The 22,379-nt window shown below is 38.2% G+C and overlaps 1 protein-coding gene across 2 annotated transcripts in view; it reads left to right on the top strand.

Annotated features, from left to right (window-relative positions):
- LOC136866228 (thymidine phosphorylase) overlaps positions 1 to 22,379 on the top strand; it is a 170,251-nt gene that overhangs the window by 130,207 nt on the left and 17,665 nt on the right. For both annotated transcript variants that reach the window (XM_067143013.2, XM_067143014.2), the window contains exons 5-8: positions 776 to 934; positions 2,873 to 2,991; positions 8,056 to 8,218; positions 20,062 to 20,289. In XM_067143013.2, coding sequence (XP_066999114.2) covers positions 776 to 934; positions 2,873 to 2,991; positions 8,056 to 8,218; positions 20,062 to 20,289 — 669 coding nt within the window. The remainder of the gene's footprint in view (positions 1 to 775; positions 935 to 2,872; positions 2,992 to 8,055; positions 8,219 to 20,061; positions 20,290 to 22,379) is intronic.

Raw genomic sequence — 22,379 nt, 5'->3', positions numbered from 1 at the left:
AAACAATATGACTTTGACAGGCATATCAAGACAAGTTATCTAAGCTGTTTATAACGAATGCTGCAGAGCAGTGCGGGTCCACTTCAGATATCCTAATTTGTAAACATGCGACTAAATTTTAATTGTAGCATATGAATAAACATATGCATTTACATAGAAATCCCAGCCCTGATTATAACCAAAATTAAAATTAATTGCCCTGAGTCTTAGAATGATACTTGACAGTTCATGTAAGGTGGCATTGCATGCCCTCGAGTATATGCCTTGCTCTCTCCCACTCTTTGATATCATCTTGTTTTGTTCCTCATGGCAATCACATTTATGATGTGTTCACTGAAGTTACTACTTTGACTTCAAGTATTTTGGAAACTTAGATTTTAGAATCCTTTATAAAAATCATTTTACAGAACAGACAGTGGACATTTTGACATGCAAACTGACCACCTCATTATGGTTACATCATTAGTATTACAAAATTTTCTCGAAAATGTATCTCAAGTATACAAGAGAAGTGTGAATTGTTGACCAGACTCTCTTGATACTGGATGATAGTAATTGGTCCCTCTACGCCATCTGACAGGCATCATGAATCCAGAAATTTATTAGAAATGTTCTATTAACTCTTTTTCTTCTTCCACACCCTCTATCTGACTTACTGCTGGGTGGGGTAATGAACCAGTAACCGCCACATGTGACTGGAAACTGGATCCCGTTCTTATTTAAGCCAGTATCTTAAGTAGTTGAAATATGACACCCTGTCAATGTTACATTTCAGGTTATAATGTGAGCTGCACTCAAGAGCAGATGCGTTCAGCATTAACCAATGCTGGGTGCTTCATTGCTGGAGCAACCGGAAAACTTGCTCCAGCAGACAAAGAACTATACAAGAGAAGAGATGTTACAGCAACAGTTAATAGCAATCCTCTGGTAGTTGGTAAGTATAATTATTACAGCGAAACCTAGTTAAAAAATGTACACATGTCTCTCAATCTCAGTTCCTCCATGCTGTCATGATATTCATAGGCTATAAACTTCACGGTTCTGATCCATATTGAATTGTAATTAAAATATAGTTATTAAATTAATGTTGTAATGGTCCACCTTTCAGTACTATAATATGCAATATTCTAAATTACATTAATTAGGGACTAGTTTTGGCTGGGGCTGGCCATCTTCAGCCTTAATGTAAGACATCTAATAACTAAACAAATGTACATGCACATAATTAACATAAAATAAATGAAAACAAATATATACAAATTGACATATAAACTGGGATGAAAAGATGAAAATATGAGTAAATCTGAAAATAACTAGGTTCTAAATCCTTGCATCTTGAGTGTGCTCATCATCGAGACTCTTTCATGTATTAATATTCACAGAACAGAACCTAGTTATTTTCAAATTTACTCATAATAATAAAATAAAATAATAAAATCATAAATGTAGTTAGTGGAATGTAATACTAATAACGTTATTAATATTATTTTTTAGCGAGCGAAGTTAATTTGTTGATTTGTTATGGCTGAATTAATAATATGACATACCATATTTACTCGTTTAACTTTTCCCCCTTTTTTTTTTTACTTTTTTGCACCTCCAAAACGGGGAGGGAAAATTTTGCAAATCTAAATTAAAAATGGAAATGAAAAATTGAACATAATTACCGTACTTAAGTTACAAAATTTATTTAGGCTTAAATGGTACAAAATAATTGAAAATACGTGAAACACAACTAATTTTAATAAAAAATCAAAGTCAATAATACGTTCCTTAGCAATAATTATACAGAAACCACAGTATTTTAATGTCACACGAGAATTTACTGAAGATAGGAGCCAGATAGCCGAAACAAATTAGAATACTGTATTAAGGTAAAATCTGCAAAACTGCCTATGCAAATATGTATTTCACTTCAAAGAAATAGACTTATCATCTCATTCATCGTCGCTTTCTTCTGAAGTCCCATTCTCTTCCATCTCCTAGATGCAATCATCTTCAGTTCCATCTAGTTCATTGGAAATGCCAGATTTTCACTGTGGTCCTTCAGAAGTCATTGGCATAGAGATGTCCTTCTTCAAAGAGAAAGATTGTTCCTTTTCATGAACTGACAAAGCCACCCTCTGCTTGCTTTAAAATCAGGAATTTTCAAGGTTTTTGCCTTTAATTGGAGCATCTCGTGGGAATCTGAAAAGCCATAATTTCTCAATTGATTTACTTAAGAAACTACTTCCTTTTCAATTTTTGGATGCTTGCTGGTTTTTGGTCCCCAAAATGATAAAGTTGTTTCCTTGGTACACTGTAATTCTTCTTTCTGCTTCCGCCAGTAATGCACATGTGATGGTGCTACGGAAAATTCATGAGATGTAGTGCAATTGCCATTATTTTCGGTAAATTCTATTACAGACAAGTTAAATTGTGCATCGTACCTACTATTTTTCTTTCTCATCATATCAATAACAAACGCTTTGCACAACAATTCACACTTAAGAACACTGTTGAAAGTGATTACTGTACACGTGCAAGTCACAGCTGATAATAAGGGCGATGGCTAGCAGTCACAGGTGTGTTCTGGCCCTGGGCATTGGAATGTTGAGTAATCAGTCACTTCCTCCTCTCCTAGGATGGGAAACATGAACTGGAATTTCCAAACTAGTTCCTGATTTCCATACATTAGCATGAATAACAAAGACGAGATAAGTCCATGGTTCGCAACTAGTGGAAACTGTAGATAAAACAAGGGGGAAAATACGTGATTATATTCTTTTCCAAATTTTTGTTCTAAAAATCAGGGAGGGAAAATTACACAAGTAAATACGGTAGTTATACCTACCAAAAATCATTCATTAATAGCTATTGCCATCAATTTCAGGCTCCATCTTATCAAAGAAAGCAGCTGAAGGTAGTCAGTACCTCGTTATGGATATTAAAGTTGGAGCAGCAGCCTTCTATAAGACCGTGAAGGATGCTCGAGAGTTGGCACAAGAGTTGGTGAGTAATGCAGCAAGTTCATTCATGCACTAGAGATACAAACTAATTACTGAGAAGGAAACTATTTCAGTTTGATTAGCTGCCTTTATCTCTGATTCCAATAATTACAAAACACCAAAACTTTAAGAGATTACAAATATTCAAATGTTGACATGATGTGAGAATTGGGCAAGCAATGCATCTGGTCACGAGGAGGTAAATGTAAAGAATGTGGCACTGAAAGACTAAACTCATTACTTGTTTCGTGGTTGTTCACTGTGTTGTCCATATCCACAACAAGTCAACAAGTCTCATCACTGTGACCTGTATTCTAAGGCTGCAACCATAATGGGGCAAACAAACTGTCTGGAACAGTCCGACAAAATATCTGCAGTGGTTTTGAAGAACTGCAGCACACACATACAATAGACACAGTGAGTCAGTTGTCAAACTGTCTTCTTAGAAGAAGGCTTTTAACTTCAAAACAATCACGAAAACTGTGGATTCTTTACTTAAATTGTAAAAGAATTACGTATAATAACACAGTGTCCTTTTAATATGAATTGCATAATTATGAAGATAAGTTTCTTGATTTTTGCAGCAAACCATTTTTCAAGCCATATTCCAACTTCCTCAAAATTACTGAAGTGCTGCTCTGCGAGCGCATGCCCCATTGATGCGAAGAGGTGATAGTCAGATGGTGCCAGGTTGGGAGTGTATGGCGAGTGTGGAAGGATGTCCGATCCAAGCGATTTCCAGGTGTCTTTCACTGGTTTTGCTGTGTGAGACGGCACATTGTAGTGTAACAAAATCATTTTGCCGTGTCTTCTGGCCCATTACAGTCATCTTTTGATCAAAGTGTGATTTAAATTAATCACTTGTTGGCGATAGTGTTGAGTTTGAGTTGGGTCATCATCCAGTAACGCCTGCAATTGCTCGTCTTCGCACTTTTGTGGTCTATCAGAGCGCACCATGTTTAAATTGTCAAAACCATGTCTCACATATTCTAATTGAAGAAGCGTGTTCACCGTATGTTTCTACCAACAAACGATGACTTTCCACAGCCTTTTTCTTTTGATTTAATAAGAAAAGCAATGTGTGCTGCAAATGTTCTTTTTCAGGCACAAACGTTGACATGATAACAGAGCGATACAACACAGATGCTAGTATTTGGCGGACTCAACTTGTGTATGTTGGTAGGTTAATATCAGATGAACAAACTGATGTATGTGTCAGATTCATACACTGCTTACTGTTCAATGGCGCCATCTCTTAATGAAACCAGAAAAGACTTATGCATACACCTGGTGCATGAAATGAAGAGCCAGTGGTATTCTGCCTTACATCTGTATTTTATACAAATCACTGTTTAGCTTTTGAAAATAGTAACAATCTTTCTTGTATCTGTTAGAGTTCTGGGAAATATCAGCATATATCCTTCAGTTCGTCTGTATCATCATTTCTTTTAATTTTCAACTTAATTTATAACTGTTAGATTCTTCAGTCCACTGAAACTAATTTATGATTAAATCAATACCTGTATTTAGAAAATACATAAAAAAGAAAACATATAACAATGCATTAGGCATATGCCTGCAAAAGAAACATCAACAATTTAATTACCTAATCTTTTTCACATAATCTCTGTTGTTTTCTTTTTCAGGTATTTTCTGAATATTATTACATTATAAATTAGTTTTGATGCATTGAAAAACCTAACAGTTATAATTTTTGAATTACACTGTAGACCTGGAAGAAGCCTCTCCAAAGAGGGAATAGATCACGCATTTGAGTGATCCCTGAGCAATGGATATACATCAATTGATCCCTCTGCACGAGAAGCACCACAATTGAACTCTGGTACTCATACCAGAAAAATAAAACATAAATGTTGTTTTTATCTACCACATCCTTAATGAACTTGCCTTAGATAATAAAATAAACACTAACAAATAGACTACCACTCCAAAGTGACATTTTGAGTTATAAACAGAAGTCACACAAGGAGATGGACATTCACCTTTGCTTTTTAATGTTGATCTTTGTCTCTAAGACACAAAGAATGTTGTCAATTTCCTCCAATCTGTTGAAAGAAGGTTTTCTCCATCTTCAGAATTTCTGCTTTGTGCTACTAGCAGGATGTCTTCAGGAGGATAATTTCACTTTTTATTTATTTCTTCATTCAATGGCTTCTTTTCTGAGTTTTTTAAAATTCTGAGATGTTTTGTTCAATTACTTCCCTGATACATGATACCTATTTAGTTTTCATATTTTTCAATAACCCAGCCTAATTCCCTCATTAATTTCATCTCTTATTACTTTTCTCAGAACACAGTTATAGTATGATGTCTATGATCATCATCATCATCATCTTCCTTCCAAGTATTGGGCCATGTGTCCCGTTACAGTCTTGCATTTTTCTTTTTTGCAAGACTTGAAAGCAATCAAATGTCCTTCTGATGGGTTGCTAGCCTGAAGGAAGTAAGACCATTGGTGGGGCTGCCACCTCTCAGCTAATGGACTAGCTGAAATTATAGCATTTCCTCTGTAATTGATGTAACGGTTATACCGCCGTGACTCGGTCGACAGAGCCTCGTCTGTGGAAGCAGGTTTGTTCATCCCGGGAAGGTGAGGTTGGCATTTAGGCAGGAGAGGTTCTGTCTAATAATTATGCAAAATGAATTGTGATTTATGAACCTACTAAATTTAATCCTAAACCTACAGAATATTAAAAAGATAGAAACACAGATTATTACTTAAAAAAAAACATCATCTTCCTACCTGATGTTTCTTGTAGAAAATCTAATTTCAATTGTTAATAGGGCCAATGACTTACATCTTATTTTGGTTAAAGCAAGTGAGTAAATGAGTCTGTTTTTTCCTGCTGACCACAGCCAAAAACACAAGAAAGCTGGATTCTCTCAAAAACCATTATATTACAAAAAAAGATGCATATAATGTTTCTTGTAGAAAATTTAATTTCAAGGCTGTTATTTGACTACGCAGATATCTGAGCTGTCAGCGGAGAAATGGCAAGGAATGACATTGATAGAAGAATAAGCTTAAATAAGCGTAACTGTGCTCAGTCAGTGGATTCATCTCTCTGTGAACTATTCAACCTCACACTTCACTGTGGATTTCTGCCTCAAGACTGGAAGAATGCTGATGTAGTTCTAATTTTCAAGAAAGGGAACAAATCATTTATTGATAACTATTGGCCAGTGTCTCTCACATCCCATGTATGTAAATGTATGGAATGACTGGTAGCCTCTAATATTTGGGAATACTTTCGGAAAGGTAATCTGCTAAGTGAAAGCCAGCACGGTTTTCTGCCAGGAAGATCCTGTAATACTTTATTAACAAATGTTATTGATGAGTGGCAGTTCTCCCTGAAGAAATGTAAAATTATTCAGGTAGACTGCATGGCTTGGACTTGGCTAAAGCTTTTCACCAAATCCTGCATGAGCGACTTTTGTTAAAATTAAGACAGATGAATATCAGGGGAAGTGTACTGGCATGGTTGCGGTCATTTCTCGAGGGTCGAACTCAACGTGTTGTGTATGATGGAGTTTGATCTTCGACCGTTAAAGTAACCTCAGGAGTATGTCAAGGCACCATCTTGGGACCTCAACCATGGCCCAGTACACTGATGACACAGTAATGTACAGGAAAATACAGTGAGCAGATGATTATCTGAAGTTACCGTTGGACTTGGACACTATAGCGGTGTGGTGTTACCTCAACAATCTCAAAATTAATGCTGGCAAATGTAAATACATTAGGTTAAGTAGCTCTCGAAACCCAATAGAATGTACATGCAACATTAATAATGTACATATTGAGTGAGTCAAAACCATGCATTTGCTAGAAAGAACCATTTCCGACCAAATCAAATGGAACACACAAACAGAGGAAGTGAGATGCAAAGCTGCCAGGGTGCTCAGTTTTATGCACAGAAGCCTCCGTGAGTGCAAGTCGAATGCTATATGGACGGCTTACTTGACACTAGTCGGACCTATACTAACCTATGGTCTACCTACCTGGCACCCTACCACTGCAGCTAACCTTCACAAACTAAAAGGAATCCAACATCGCGCTGAACGACTAATTAACAAGAACAGTTGCATGCCTTCCCACCCGTTAATCGCCCCTTTTTGTAAACAAAGTGACGTCACCTCCTTACACAAGTCTCTCACGAGGGCCATTCCCTTGACTCTCCTTATTCTACAGCTCTGTCTGCAGAGGCAAAGGGGTGTTTCATATACCCCCCTTTGTGCGAACTGAGTCCTGCAAACTAGGTTTCTTTGCTTGTTCAGTGTGGTTTTAGAACAACCTCCCTGTCCCCCAACATTAAATGTAAAAACGTAAATATAATTAAATGTTATGTTAGGAAGCACATGCAGTGATAAAATATATGTCAGTATGTGGAAGAATGAACCAGGGAGTGAAAGGTTGTGCAAATGAAAAATATGTATACATTATACAGTACTTTGTGACTTTACCTGTAAATAGTGTATATGGCTGTTTTAGTTTAGGATTTAGGTAATTATTTCAAAAGGTAGGGTGCACTACATGTAGGGTGCCTGTCCTTTTCCCCTGGCCTTCCACAGATACTGTCAAGGTTTATGGAAATAATGAATGAATGAATGAATGAATGAATGAATGAATGAATGAATGAATGAATGAATGAATGAATGAAAGGAAGATCATAGTATGAAGATAAAGTTGGAATTCAAGAGGACAAATTGGGGCAAATATTCATTTATAGGAAGGGAGGACAGGGAATGGAATAACTTGCCAAGGGAGATATTCAATAAATTTCCTACATCTATGAGACCATTTAAGAAAAGACTGGGTAAACAACTGATAGGGAATCTACCACCTGCTTGATAGCCTTAAATGCAGATCAGTGGTGACTGAGAACACTGAAGACTGGCTAGATCTCACGAGCTATAATACACCAAGTATGATGGTAAGCTTACAGAGTTTGACTGGAGTTGGTTTGGTCCATCCAAAACAGGTATGCTTGTCAAGCATATGTTCCCCTGACATGTTGGTTATAAGTATTTGTGATGTGTCTTACAGATCAAAGTATCAGCTGGGCTGGGCTTGAAAACTAGAGCAGCTCTCACAAGTATGGACACTCCCATTGGCTGGGGTGTGGGGAATTCGTTGGAGGTTGCAGAGAGTGTGATGTGTTTGAGAGGGCAGGGAAGGCCTGACCTTGTTGAATTGGTTGCTACTACTGGTAAGACAGACACTAATATTATTAGCACTATTTTTGAGCATTCTACTACTGATCAGGTTGATCAGCAAAAGAAGATATTGTGCTACTCTCTTACCTCTTTATTGTGTCATAATTGCATGATTCTCAAGCATCTTAATAAAATATTGTTGTTCACTTTCTTAAGATAATTATCTTGTGATTGAACCTACCATTTCACCACTGCTGGAGAACCAAAGCATGTCAATATTTCATTGAAACAGTGCAATATCTCATCTTTTGACCTTCCTTGTACTTGACGCACTCAATTTCAACTGCTCTGACACTCCAAGCTCTGCTACAGGCTTAGCAAAGTGAAGACTGCCCAGAATCATAAATAAATACGGGTTTAGCACCAACGACACATTATCATTCACGTTGGTAACAACAACGTAAGGCAAGCTAATATAAGTACCAACATAGTTGGGGATGTGTGGGATCTGGTAAATGCAGCACGGATGAAGTTTAAGGAAGCAGAGATTGTTATTAGTGGAATACTGTGTAGGAGGGATACTGACTGGAAGGTGATTGGGGATTTAAATGAGACTATGGAGTGAGTATGTGGGAAATTGGGAGTGAAATTTCTAGATCATAATGGGTGGGTAGGAGATAGGGATCTGCGCTCAGATGGCCTTCACTTAAATCGCAGTGGTACGTATAAGTTAGAAAATTTGTTTAGAAGGGTAATAATAATAATTTTGTGTGGCTATTTCTAGCCGAGTGCAGCCCTTGTAAGGCAGACCCTCCGATGAGGGTGGGCGGCATCTGCCATGTGTAGGTAACTGCGTGTTATTGTGGTGGAGGATAGTGTTATGTGTGGTGTGTGAGTTGCAGGGATGTTGGGGACAGCACAAACACCCAGCCCCCGGGCCATTGGAATTAACCAACAAAGGTTAAAATCCCCGACCCGGCCAGGAATCGAACCCGGGACCCTCTGAACCGAAGGCCAGTATGCTGATCATTCAGCCAACGAGTCGGACGTTTAGAAGGGTAATAGGGAGGTACATTCTGGGAAACAGTGTTGTCTAGGGAGCGGTGATGAGGGTACAGAGATCTGGAAGTCAAGTAGGGATGACATAAAAATGTTAGTGTTGAACTGTAGAAGTACTGTAAAGAAAAGAATAGAATTAAGTAACTTAATAGATATATGTATATTTACCGGATATTGTAATAGGAGTTGAATCATGGCTGAGAAATGATATAATGGATGCAGAAATTTTATCACGGAACTGGAGTTATATCATAGAGATAGGAATGGTGGGAGGGGGAGTATTCATTCTGGTGAAAGAAGAATTTGTAAGCTATGAAAAAGTTAAAGATGAGAAACATGAAATTCTAGGTGTAAGGCTCATTTCTAAAGATAATAGGCAACTCTATGTCTTTGGAGTGTACAGACCAGGAAAAGGTAGTGCAGATACGGATTCAGAATTATTTGATAAGATAATCAGCTATGTGGGAAACGACATGGAAAGGAATGTGATGGTAGTGGGAGATCTTAATTTACCAAATGTCAATTGGGAAGGAAATGCGAACGACAGGAAGCATGACCAACAAATGGCAAATAAGTTAATATGGGAAGGACAGCTGATTCAGAAAGTGACGGAACCAACTAGAGGGAAAAATATCCTGGACGTGGTGCTGATAAAACCAGATGAGCTCTATAGAGAAACCGAAGTAATAGATGGTATTAGTGATCATGAAGCTGTTTTTGTCGTAGTTAAAAATAAATGTGATAGAAAGGAAGGTTTTAAAAGTAGGACTATTAGGCAGTACCATATGGCTGATAAAGCAGGCATGAGACAATTTAAAAAAAGTAATTATGATTGGTAGAAAACGGTAAATAAGAATGTAAACAGACTCTCGGATGGGCTTAAAGCAATTGTTGAGGAATGTGAAAACAGGTTTGTAGCTTTAAAGGTGGTAAGGAATGGTAAAGACCCATCTTATTATAATAGAGAAATAAAGAGACTAAGAAGGAAGTGCAGATTGGGAAGAAATAGAGTTAGAAATGGCTGTGGAAGTAAGGAGAAATTTAAGGAACTTACTAGGAAATTGATTCTAGCAAAAAGGCAGCTAAGAATAACATGATGGCAAGCATAATTGGCAGTCATACAAATTTTAGTGAAATATGGAAGGGTATATAGGTATTTTAAGGCAGAAACAGGTTCGAAGAAGGACATTCCAGGAATATATGTATATTTCGTATGGCATGAGGATACATTGTTACAATTTGGTTATTAACAAATATGTACAATTACACGAAAAACAGTTTCATCTATACACACAGAACAAGTACGTAATAAACAAACTATATTTATACATTTTAACTCATCAATATCTGCATTGCTGCTAAAGCTCAATGTCCAGTTTTGTTAGCCAACTCACACCTTCATCACTGGCCTCGTGGATATCCTTTATTGTCCCACTGAATCTTTGGAGTGGGCACTCTGTGACGATATGTTGAAAACGGTCTGAGGCACGTCAGAGCAGTCGCAATAAGGATCGCTGGTAATCTTCCACTTGTGTTTCCAGTAGTTGCATCTGCCATGTTGAGTTCTGATCCGATTAAGTGATGACCAGATTTTTCTGGGTAAGTTGAAACCAGGAGGTTGCATAACTGGATCCGAAATTAGACCTAATCTGTCAGGGTTTGAAGCTGCCCACCCATCGTGCCAGGCAGTGTTAGTATGAAATTCATCTTGGGCTAGCCTCTTTCCTACTAACCAAGAAGGGTTCCTAGGTTTCAGCCTGAGATCTTCACGTAGGCAGTCTTGATGTATTGGTAGAAGAGGATTGTCACAGCATTTAACCCATTCTTTCTTCAGTGCCATTTGTCTTCAGAGATGAGGAGGTGGAATATTTGAAAGACCTGGTAACCAATCCAAAGGTGTGGATTGGATGGTTCCTGATTAATTAATGAACAAGGAGAGTTTGTATGTGAGGATCTTCAAAAGGCAGAAGTATGTAAAGATTGTCGGTTACAAGTAAAATGTCCAGATAGAGGAGGTGACTAATTCTAAAAAAATATTAAAATTTACATATCATAACAATGATATTTACAATAAGATACAAAAGTTGAAAACTAGAAAAACGGCTGGAATTGATACAATTTCTGGGGATATACTAAAGATAATGGGTTGGGATATAGTACCATATCTGAAGTACTTATTTGATTATTGTTCGGTTGAAGGAGCTATACCAAATGAATGAGAGTTGCTATAGTAGCCCCTGTATATAAAGGAAAGGGTGAGAGACATAAAGCTGAAAATTACAGGCCAGTAAGTTTGACATGCGTTGCATGAAAGCTTTGAGAAGGCGTTCTTTCTGACTACATTAGACATGTTTGCGAAATTAATGACTGGTTCGATAGAAGGCAATTCGGTTTTAGGAAATGTTATTCCACTGAAGCTGAACTTGTAGGATTCCAGAAAGATATAGCAGATATTTTGGATTCTGGAGGTCAAATGGACTGTATCGCGATTGACCTGTCTAAAGCATTTGATAGGGTGGATCATGGGAGACAACTGGCAAAAATGAGTGCAATTGGACTAGACAAAAGAGTGACTGAATGGGTTGCTATATTTCTAGAAAATAGATCTCAGAGAATTAGAATAGGCGAAGCTTTATCTGACCTGTAATAATTAAGAGGGGAATTCCTCAAGGCAGTGTTATTGGACCTTTATGTTTTCTTAAATATATTAATGATTTGAGTAAAGGAGTAGAATCAGAGGTAAGGCTTTTTGCAGATGATGTTATTCTCTATAGAGTAATAAATAAGTTACAAGATTGTGAGCAACTGCAAAATGACCTCGATAATGTTGTGAGATGGACAGTAGGCAATGGTATGATGATAAACGGCGTTAAAAGTCAGGTTGTGAGTTTCACAAATAGGAAAAGTCCTCTGAGTTTTAATTACTGCGTTGATGAGGGGAAAGTTCCTTTTGGGGATCATTGTAAGTATCTGGGTGTTAATATAAGGAAATATCTTCATTGGGGTAATCACATATGTAGGTGCTTTGAAAAGTTCTTGGAATGTACTAGAATTAAGTATCTTACTTCAGTGGAACTGCTTTTATTTTTCAACATAGTCTCCCTGTAGACTAATGCATTTGGTCCAGCGATGTTCCAATGCCTTGGTCCCATCTCGAAAATGAGATTCCTCCAGGCCTGCAAAATATCTCTCCAATTCGGCTCTCAGTTCTTCCCTTGTAGAAAATCTCCGTCCACTGAGGAAAATTTTCAGCTTGGGGAATAGATGAAAGTCTGATGGTGCCAAATCAGGTGAATAAGGTGGATGTGGCAAAAATTCGTACCCCAGTTCATGAAGTTTTGCAATGGCAATAACACTTGTGTGCGGCGGAGCGTTGTCCTGATGAAAGATGACCTTTTTCCTTGCCAAACCAGGCCTTCTTTCACGTATCTTTTCCTGTAGTTGGTCTAGGAGGTTTGCATAGTATTGCCCCGTAATTGTTTGGCCAGTAGGAAGGTAATCTATCAGCAGAATGCCTTTTGCAGCCCAGAAAACTGAGGCCATGACCTTTCCGGCCGAACGCACTGCCTTTGCTTTCTTTGGTGGTGGTGAATCACCATGTTTCCACTGCTTTGACTGCTGTTTTGTATCTGGGGTATAGTAGTAGACCCAAGTTTCATCTGTAGTCACAAACCAGCGCAAAAAACCTTGTTGTTTGCACTGAAAATGGGCCAGACTTTGTTCGGACATTTCCAATCTGGTGCGTTTATTGTCCAATGTCAAGAGCCCTGGCACCCATCTTGCGGATAATTTTTTCATACCCAATTCTTTGGTTAAAATATAATATACCCATTCAAAAGACATCCCTACAGCTTCAGCAATCTCCCCCACTTTCAGTCGACGATCCTCCATGACCATTTTATGTACTTTTGCGATAAATTCTGTGGTCGTAACATGTTTTGGCCTTCCACTACGCGGATCATCATCCAAGCTCTCCTGACCAAATTTAAACTTGCTCGTCCACTTGGCAACAGTTGAAAATGAAGGAGCAGAGTCCCCCAGTGTGTTCTGAAAGTCGGCATGAATTTCCTTTGCTTTCATACCTTTCTTTACAAAGTATTTAATCACTGCTCGAATCTCAGTTTTTTCCATTGTCACAAATCACTATGCGGGAACAACAACAAAGAGTCGTCACTACCACACTCCTGCAGCTAGAGCACTGACCCGCCACGTGTTCACTTACAAAGGATGTGTGATTATTGCGCGGGAACCTCGTTGCTCTAGCACTGACATCTAGTGGTGATTCCGAGAACTTTTCAAACCATCCTCGTAAATGGGATTGTAAATAAAGGATACAGATCTCTGCACATGGTTATGAGGGTGTTTAGGGGTTGTAGTAAGGATGAAAGGAGAGGGCTTATTAGTCTCTGGTAAAACCACAACTAGAGTATGGCTCCAATGTATGGGACCCTCACCAGTATTACTTGATTCAAGAACTGGAAAAAATCCAAAGAAAAGCAGCTCGATTTGTTCTGGGTGATTTCGGACAAAAGAGTAGCGTTATAAAAATGTTGCAAAGTTTGGGCTGGGAAGAACTGGGAGAAAGGAGATGAGCTGCTCGACTAAGTGATATGTAAATTCTAAGTTCCCATGGAGGGAATTAGATTTTTTCCACCAATAGAGCATGTCAAAAAACAGATCAGATGTAAGAGCAAACGCCTGAAAAGCCTTATATCTGATCTGAGTGGTATGTTCCGAGCTGTATGCGGAGAAATGGCGTGGAATGACATTAGTAGACAAATAAGTTTGAGTGGCGTCTTTAAAAGTAGGAAAGATCAAAATATGAAGATAAAGTTGGAATACAAGAGGACAAATTGGGGCAAATATTCATTTATAGGAAGGGGAGTTAGGGACTGGAATAACTTACCAAGGGAGTTGTTCAATAAATTTTCAATGTCATTGAAATCATTTAAGAAAAGGCTAGGAAAACAACAGGTAGGGAATCTGCCACCTGGGCAACTGCCCTAAATGCAGATCAGTAATGACTGATTGATTGATTGATTGATTGATTGATTGATTGATTGATTGATCATACAACGCGTATATGCAGGTTTAGTGTTGAAAGTGTTGAACATTCCTTGGTCTTTGCAGAAACCTATAATTTCAGGAAGGTCTCTTCTTTACAGGACATATACATTTTAAGTCTCTCCTCTATGACAAAACACAGGGAGGTGATTGGGGTCAACAAGTAGGGTCCAATATACTACACTGTTTGTTAATTGTGGTTGATCAGAGTTGGAGGAGAATGCACATTGTGTTGCAGTGCCTATTGTGAGCCGATGGAGGTCACTTCGAGCAACTGCTGTGGCATTGTTTCTCACCGAACCCGGTGTAGACTCTGTTACATGAGGCGCACTCATCAACAGTCTGCCCGCAGATTGCAATATGCAAAGGTCTCTTACTCACCCACTATTCACACGTCATGAGGGTTACTAAGGACTGACAATTGCTCTAGTGTTGTCAGATTCAGTCCTGGGTGCACAGTTGCTGTCTTAGCAGCATACAGTTTTAGTACAAAAACGGTAGTGAATTGGACTATATATTTTGGCTTTGTTATCTTCCTTATCACTTCCCATGTCACCTCTGAGAGACTCACTCCCTATAAAGTGGACCAAGTACATGAAATGAAGACTATTTGAACATCAGGGCTTGGTAAATGATATGAGCATTAGAATTACTAACCAAATCAGGAAAGTTTGAGTAGACCAAGCCTTCATATAAACTTCAAGTTTTAGTTTCTTGTTTACAAATAATTACATTTTGCGAGAAAGTTATTCCAAGAATAGAATAAGAGGTAACTACAACTGATTCTAGCAGCCTTCCTAACAAATTCAGCTGAAGGAATGTTGAACCTCAATTTTTTTTAACCATTTTCTGTACATCGCACCAACACAGATAGGTCTCATTGGGATGATGGGATATGAAAGGGCTAGGAGCGGAAAGAAAGTGACCATGGCCTTAATTAAGGTACAGCCCCAGCCAGCATTTGCCTGGTGTGAAAATAGGCAACCATGGAAAGCCATCTTCAGGGCTGCCAACAGTGGGGTTCAAACCCACTATTTCCCAAATGCAAGCTGACAGCTATATGCCCCAAACCACGCAGCCACTTGTTCAAGATATTTCTCAGCAGAACTGTCTGTCAAACAGATGTGCTGCCTCCACATCAGTCCCAGTTCTTCCACACCTATTTATTTTCAGCCCCTAACGAGCTCATTTCTGTTTTCCACCTTTCTCAGAAGGGCATAAAGCAGGACTAGGCTAGTCTGTTGGAATGGTATTATTAGACAAAGATGCAGCCATCATGTACTGCAGACTGAAGCATGACTGTTTGGCAAAGATAACGTCAAGTCAATTGTACTTTTGTGCGATTCATTCTGTCTACGATGGGAGCTACAGAAACGTTCATAGTTTGGGTCCACGTATTACTGCAGACAGAGTAATAAGGAAGTTTTTGCAGACAGAGTTCAAGGGTTAAAAATAGACAGAATGCCAATACATAAGACTGAAAGGATAACCAAACATGTGTAGAAACTTCTATCATAGAGGACATGGAACCTTTAACAAAACACCACCTTCAAAATAAGCCCCTTAGGCAGTGACACATGTCTGCCTGCATCCATAACACTTTCGAAGTGGTGCTGCAGGCCATCCTTGATCACTTCTCACAGAGCACATGTTGCATTCATTTTTGCCTCTTCAGCCTAAAAAGATTCCACTCCTGATATAAATGGAGTCTACCAATATTTATTGGAATATGTTAGGAAAGGAGTGGTAAAGTAACTGATCTACAGAACTCAGGAATTTTGCTTAAAATACTGTGGTTCTATAACATACCTGCTGGCCCCGTGGTGTAGGGATAGCGTGCCTGCCTCTTACCCGGAGGCCCCGGGTTCGATTCCCGGCCAGGTCAGGGATTTTTACCTGTACTGGAGGGCTGGTTCGAGGTCCACTCAGCCTACATGATTAGAATTGAGGAGTTATCTGACAGTGAGATGGCGGCCCTGGTCTAGAAAGCCAAGAATAACGGCCGAGAGGATTCGTCGTGCTGACCACACGGCACCTTGTAATCTGCAGGCCTTCGGGCTGAGCAGCGGTCGCTTGGTAGACCAAGGTCCTTCAAGGGCTGTAGTGCCATGGGGTTTGGTTTGTTTCTATAACATACCTACAGAATACATGTCACAGAACTGCAGTATTTTAAATAAAATTCTAAGGTAAAAGAGAGTTTGTTGGATTTAATTAAAGTCATGAATCACAAAAATGAAAAGTAAATCTGCTTCTCAGCAACCTAAATATGATTATGAAGAATTTTATGAGGTTTAAAATGGTAAGTAACACAGAAATAAATAAAACTTAAGGCTTTGTACCACCCATCAAAATATAATAATGTTGACAGATTGTGTTGAAAACTTGTAATGTAATATCTTGGAACTTGAAAGGGAAGAGTATAATATGAAGGTATTGGAAAGAGCTAGGATTGAGAAGGTAGCAGCTATGACCTTCATTAAGTTAAAGCCCCAGTATTTGCTGGTGTGAAAATGGGAAACCACCTTTAGGGCTGCCATTGGTGCAAATGTAAGCTCACACCTACATGATGTGATTCATGTGGCCTACTCACTTTGAAGATCAATCTCTGTGTAGCGACATTGAATGTCAAATCCCCTGTATTCTCTCTTTCGAGATCATTCTCTGTTTGGTGACCTATACCGGGTGAATCAGCCACGCTTGACGTTTTATGCTGTTAGGCATCCCACCGAATGACACTGGTGTCATTATGGTCTATTCTTCTTTGCCGTATACCAAGCAACAATCGCCTTTAATCACTCACTGAACCATTACTATTGCAAAAACATGTACTGTATGCGATAGGCATTTACATAATGCATCAAACTGTCATACGGTTATGTAAAAAGTACGTGCCAATTATGTGCTTTCAGTAGGGTATGAAATGAATGCTAAGTTGCCGTGGTGTTATAGGTTGTGCTACTCCTCAGGTACTCATGTGAGGATTCTCCCAGAAAGTGTCCAAAACCATCTCAGCAGTTCCACCGGATATAACTGATGCCTCTCTCACAGGACCCGTTTGGGAAAGTGACAAAGTTATATACAAATGTCGCTCCACCCTCCTAAACGTATTTGCGTTTAGTTGTTGTCTGTGTGGGAATCTTTCCTGGTACAGGCGCTGTGCTTCCTGTGCATTCTGTCTTGCTTCACCGTAGATGAGGAGTATGTACAATATAACTATTTATAATAGTTTATTTAAATCCGCCTTGATCAATACACTCATTAAATGAAAGAAACATTATTTATTAAACCATACATGTTTCGGGAAATCTCAACCATTCCCTTCATCAGTGGTTAGATCAAAGAATAACATAATGACACAATCTTTTGTTTTACAATTTGAAGGAGTATTGTGTCCCAATACATCATGTCAAAGAGTAAAGAGAACTTACGAAATATTATAAAAATGATCAATACATACAATTTTGGTTGAACTGAATGAGAAACAGTATACAAATTTATGATCTTCAAGTTTTTCTTCTTTTCTTCTTCTTTTTGTTCCTTAAATGATTATATGCTAGCCTAAACAGTGGGTTATCTTCTGTACTTTTCTCATTTAAACTTGATTCAGAATTACATTTTTGTGTAAGGTAAATTTCTAAATTTTCCAAAACATGAAATTATTACATTCGACCAAAAAGGGAAAACTAATGAATGTTTTGGAAAATTTAGAAATTTACCTTACACAAAAATGTAATTCTGAATCAAGTTTAAATGAGAAAAGTACAGAAGATAACCCACTGTTTAGGCTAGCATATAATCATTTAAGGAACAAAAAGAAGAAGAAAAGAAGAAAAACTTGAAGATCATAAATTTGTATAGTGTTTCTCATTCAGTTCAACCAAAATTGTATGTATTGATCATTTTTATAATATTTCGTAAGTTCTCTTTACTCTTTGACATGATGTATTGGGACACAATACTCCTTCAAATTGTAAAACAAAAGATTGTGTCATTATGTTATTCTTTGATCTAACCACTGATGAAGGGAATGGTTGAGATTTCCCGAAACATGTATGGTTTAATAAATAATGTTTCTTTCATTTAATGAGTGTATTGATCAAGGCGGATTTAAATAAACTATTATAAATAGTTATATTGTACATTTAGACCAGTCAATACGGACCAAACACAATATTAACCTATCATGGTTAAGTTTATTAACGATGAGGAGTATGTCAACATACTCATCTGTTGAATACATAGCAAAGAAATGACCAGGACTGCTAGACTACAACAAGTGTCAAGGCACTCCACATTCAACATGCATGCTATTAGTCGAATGTGGCAGGAATGGTCTCTTATTTAATCCTCAAAGTTTAAAAAGGTGAATAAAAATATTTACCACTTGTGGGATTCAAACCCATCTACTAACACAACATGCGTCAACACGTCTGTGGTTAGTCCACTACACCACGGTGACTGTTGCCTCCAGTTTATCATGAAGTGTACTTGGTGAAAAACTACGTCCTGCTTCACAAACTCACACATTTTCTATCAGTATGCGACCTCTTTTAGTGATAATAAAATAACCAATCGAAAGATTATAATTGGCATGTACATTTTACATAACTATATGACAGTTTGATGTATTGTGTAAATACCTGTCGCATACATGTTTTTGCAAAAGTTGTGCAGTGATGACGCCGTAAGTGCTTTAAAGGCAATTGTAGCTTGGTACACGCCAAAGGAAAATCGACCATCACCCCACTGACGTTCGGTGGGATGCCTAACAACATGAAACGTCAGGCGCGGCTGACTCACCCGGTATAGAACATCATGTCCATCATGTGTGCTCTTTGGAGATCATACATTTTCAAATTCTTTGAAATCATTTAAGAAAAGAGAAGGTAAACAACTGATAAGCAGTCTGTCACCTGGTGACAGGCTTAAATTGTATATCAGTATATCAGTGGTGACTGAATGATCATTCTCTGTGTAGTGGTGACCTTTACTGAATGTCATGTTCCCTGCATTTCTATTCTCTGTGCAGTGTTATCGAATGCCATGTCCTCAGTGTTTTCTTCTTGCAGAGTAATCTCCTTCTGTTTGGGGATCTACATTGAATGTCAGATACCCAGTATTCTCATTTTGTAGATCATTCTCTGCATAGCAAACTATATTGAACATCTTATTCCCTGTGTTCTCTCTTTGTAGATCATTCCCTGCATAGCAACCTGTTTGAACATCTGATTCCCTGCATTCTCCCTTTGTAGTTCATTCCATGTATGGCAGCCTATAATGAACATCTGATTCCCAACATTCTCTGTTTGGTTATCATTCTCTGTATAGCAACCTATACTGAACATCTGATACCCTGTGTTCTCTCTTTGTAGATCACTGTCTGTATATCGTCCTATACTGAACATGCAATTCCCTGTGTTCTCTCTTCGTAGGTCATTCTCTGTGTAGTGACCTGTATTGAACATCATGCCCACTGCATTTCTGTTTGGAATTCATCCCCTGTGTAGTATTATTATTGAGAATCATGTCCTCTGCATACTGTCTTTAGAGATCATTCACTATGGAGCGATCTGTATTGAACATTGCCTCTGTGCTCTATGTTATTTGTAAAAATCTTTTGTTTCACTTTTATATCACACTTTAATACAAGTCAAATTTTGAGTAAATTTTGTATTTTATTTTGTTTTCAAAATTTCACCTTTGTGAAAAATCACCACTCCTACATATCATATATCAAATATTTATTTTTATATATTTTGTAATTATTTTGTAGGTGGTCTAATTTTGGAGATGAACAACAAGGTGAAGAATTTAGAAGAAGGAATTGAAGCTGTGAAGATGGTGCTAAATAATGGCAAGGCTCTGGAGCATTTTCATAAGATGCTGTTGAGCCAGGGGGTAAAGGCAGCAGATGCTGAAGAGCTTTGCAATGGAGACATGTGGAAAGTGCTACCATCTGTACCTAAAAATCAGGTGACAGTAATGCAGACTGCAGCAAAAGGTATGTTTCATTTTCACGCGTTCCTCCTGAATGTTTCTCTTTACACAACAATTCTCGCTTGTCCAACAGTTACATTCAGAACACTCCTAGAGTTTCTTTCATTGTCTATAACTAAGTTAAAAAGTCAAGTATTCTGAATGTGCATTATAGTTATCACTGAAATGAAATCATCAACTACTCATCCTTATATTGCAAGGTTAGGGTAACTATGGTTCCCCTTATTTTTTTTTTTTTGCTTTACGTCGCACCGACACAGATAGGTCTTATGGCGACGATAGGACAGGGAAGGGTAAGGAGTGGGAAGGAAGCGGCCGTGGCCTTAATTAAGGTACAGCCCCAGCATTTGCCTGGTGTGAAAATGGGAAACCACGGAAAACCATTTTCAGGGCTGCCGACAGTGGGGTTCGAACCTACTATCTCCCGAATACTGGATACTGGCCGCACTTAAGCGACTGCAGCTATCGAGCTCGGTTTTTTTATTGTTTTAGTCCAGGTCTCATTGCTTTATGCTGCTCTACCACCTTTATCCATCATAGTCTCTTTTCTTTCATTCTTATTTCTATCAGTTGTTTTGACCTTAATACTTAATTCATCCATTTAATACAACACAACCTTGTTAATTCAGATTAACTGGGGTTCATAGATTCTTGAAGATACAGATTAACTGAAACACTGTAACCTAAAAACAATCAAAAGTGCATTAAAACTCTGTTTACAGCAACAATACACATTTAATACAGTACCTTAAAGGCATAGATCTAAGTACAGCTATGCCATTTTTCATATCTGAAAAGTCAGCTTGTATGCACTGAAATGCTTATTCCTATCTGCTGTGCTGGTCTTTCTATGGCACTTGAATTTCAGTTCCTCTGACTGACAATCCATTCGAACATAGCTGTTACACAGCCTTGTCTAGGGTCTGTTCTGTGCAGGCTTTCTGACTTGCTTTACTTCACATTTCTCTTTTGTTCATATTATATTTTAGTTTTCTTAATGATTCTGTATTCTGCACAGACAGTAAAGGGCGCCCATACCCGGGGGCAAGGTGGGGCCGCGCCTCCCCCCTCCCCCCCTAGCTCTCAGGGAAAGGCAAAAATCTAGTGTAGTCAGGTGTCTTCCTTTCAAGAAAATGATTTAAAAGTCAGTATTACGTAGAAGCGGTAGTACCGTCCCACCCCAACCCTCCTCCGCCACTACAAAATGTCATATGGGCGCCCATGCAGACAGTAGCCATGGGCGCATCTATTCAAGTTTTTCTACTAAGTTTTGTGTAAAGAGAGAGCCTTGTGTTTGCATTTCCATCTGGAAAGGTAAAATTCAAGTAAAATACAATACTGTGTAATACAAAGCAAGAGATGTGTTTGATACAACAGCTTAATAAAAACTGAATGTGGTGTGTATGCACAACAACGGACAAACATTATTAACCATCATGAAGCCATGAGATGAATGCAACTGTTGATTTCCTGCCATCTTGAAAACGTGGGCAACTTATGTTTAGCTATATATCCAAAATATTTGTGTATTTTTCTCTTTTATCACAATTATTCCCACTTTAATTCTTCCTGTACACTTCCATTTCTCCTCATCTTCTGTATCGTACTCTTCTGTCTCCATCCTTCTTACTTCCCCAGCTGAGCATATCATTTCTTTAAACTTCTTTGTTTCAGAGAAGATTCCAAACTCTATGATAGAAAATACTCCAGTCAACAATTTTTAATTAATTCACATCCCAAGTTCTAGACTTCTGTCTGTGATTTTAATTCAATCAATCAATCAATCAATCAATCAATCAATCAATCAATCAATCAATCAATCAATCAATCAATCAATCAATCAATCAATCAATCCTGATCTGCATTTAGGGCAGTCGCCCAGGTGGCAGATTCCCTATCTGTTGTTTTCCTAGCCTATTCGTAAATGATTTCAATGACATTGGAAATTTATTGAACATCTCCCTTGGTAAGTTATTCCAATCCCTAACTCCCCTTCTTATAAATGAATATTTGCCCCAATTTGTCCTCTTGTATTCCAACTTTATCTTCAAATTGTGATCTTTCCTACTTTTAAAGACGCCACTCAAACTTATT

The sequence above is a fragment of the Anabrus simplex genome, chromosome 3 (assembly GCF_040414725.1).
Source record: "Anabrus simplex isolate iqAnaSimp1 chromosome 3, ASM4041472v1, whole genome shotgun sequence".
Classification (NCBI taxonomy): domain Eukaryota; kingdom Metazoa; phylum Arthropoda; class Insecta; order Orthoptera; family Tettigoniidae; genus Anabrus; species Anabrus simplex.
The sequence above is the reverse complement of the archived record's forward strand: the minus strand, read 5'-3'. Positions and strand labels throughout refer to the sequence as shown.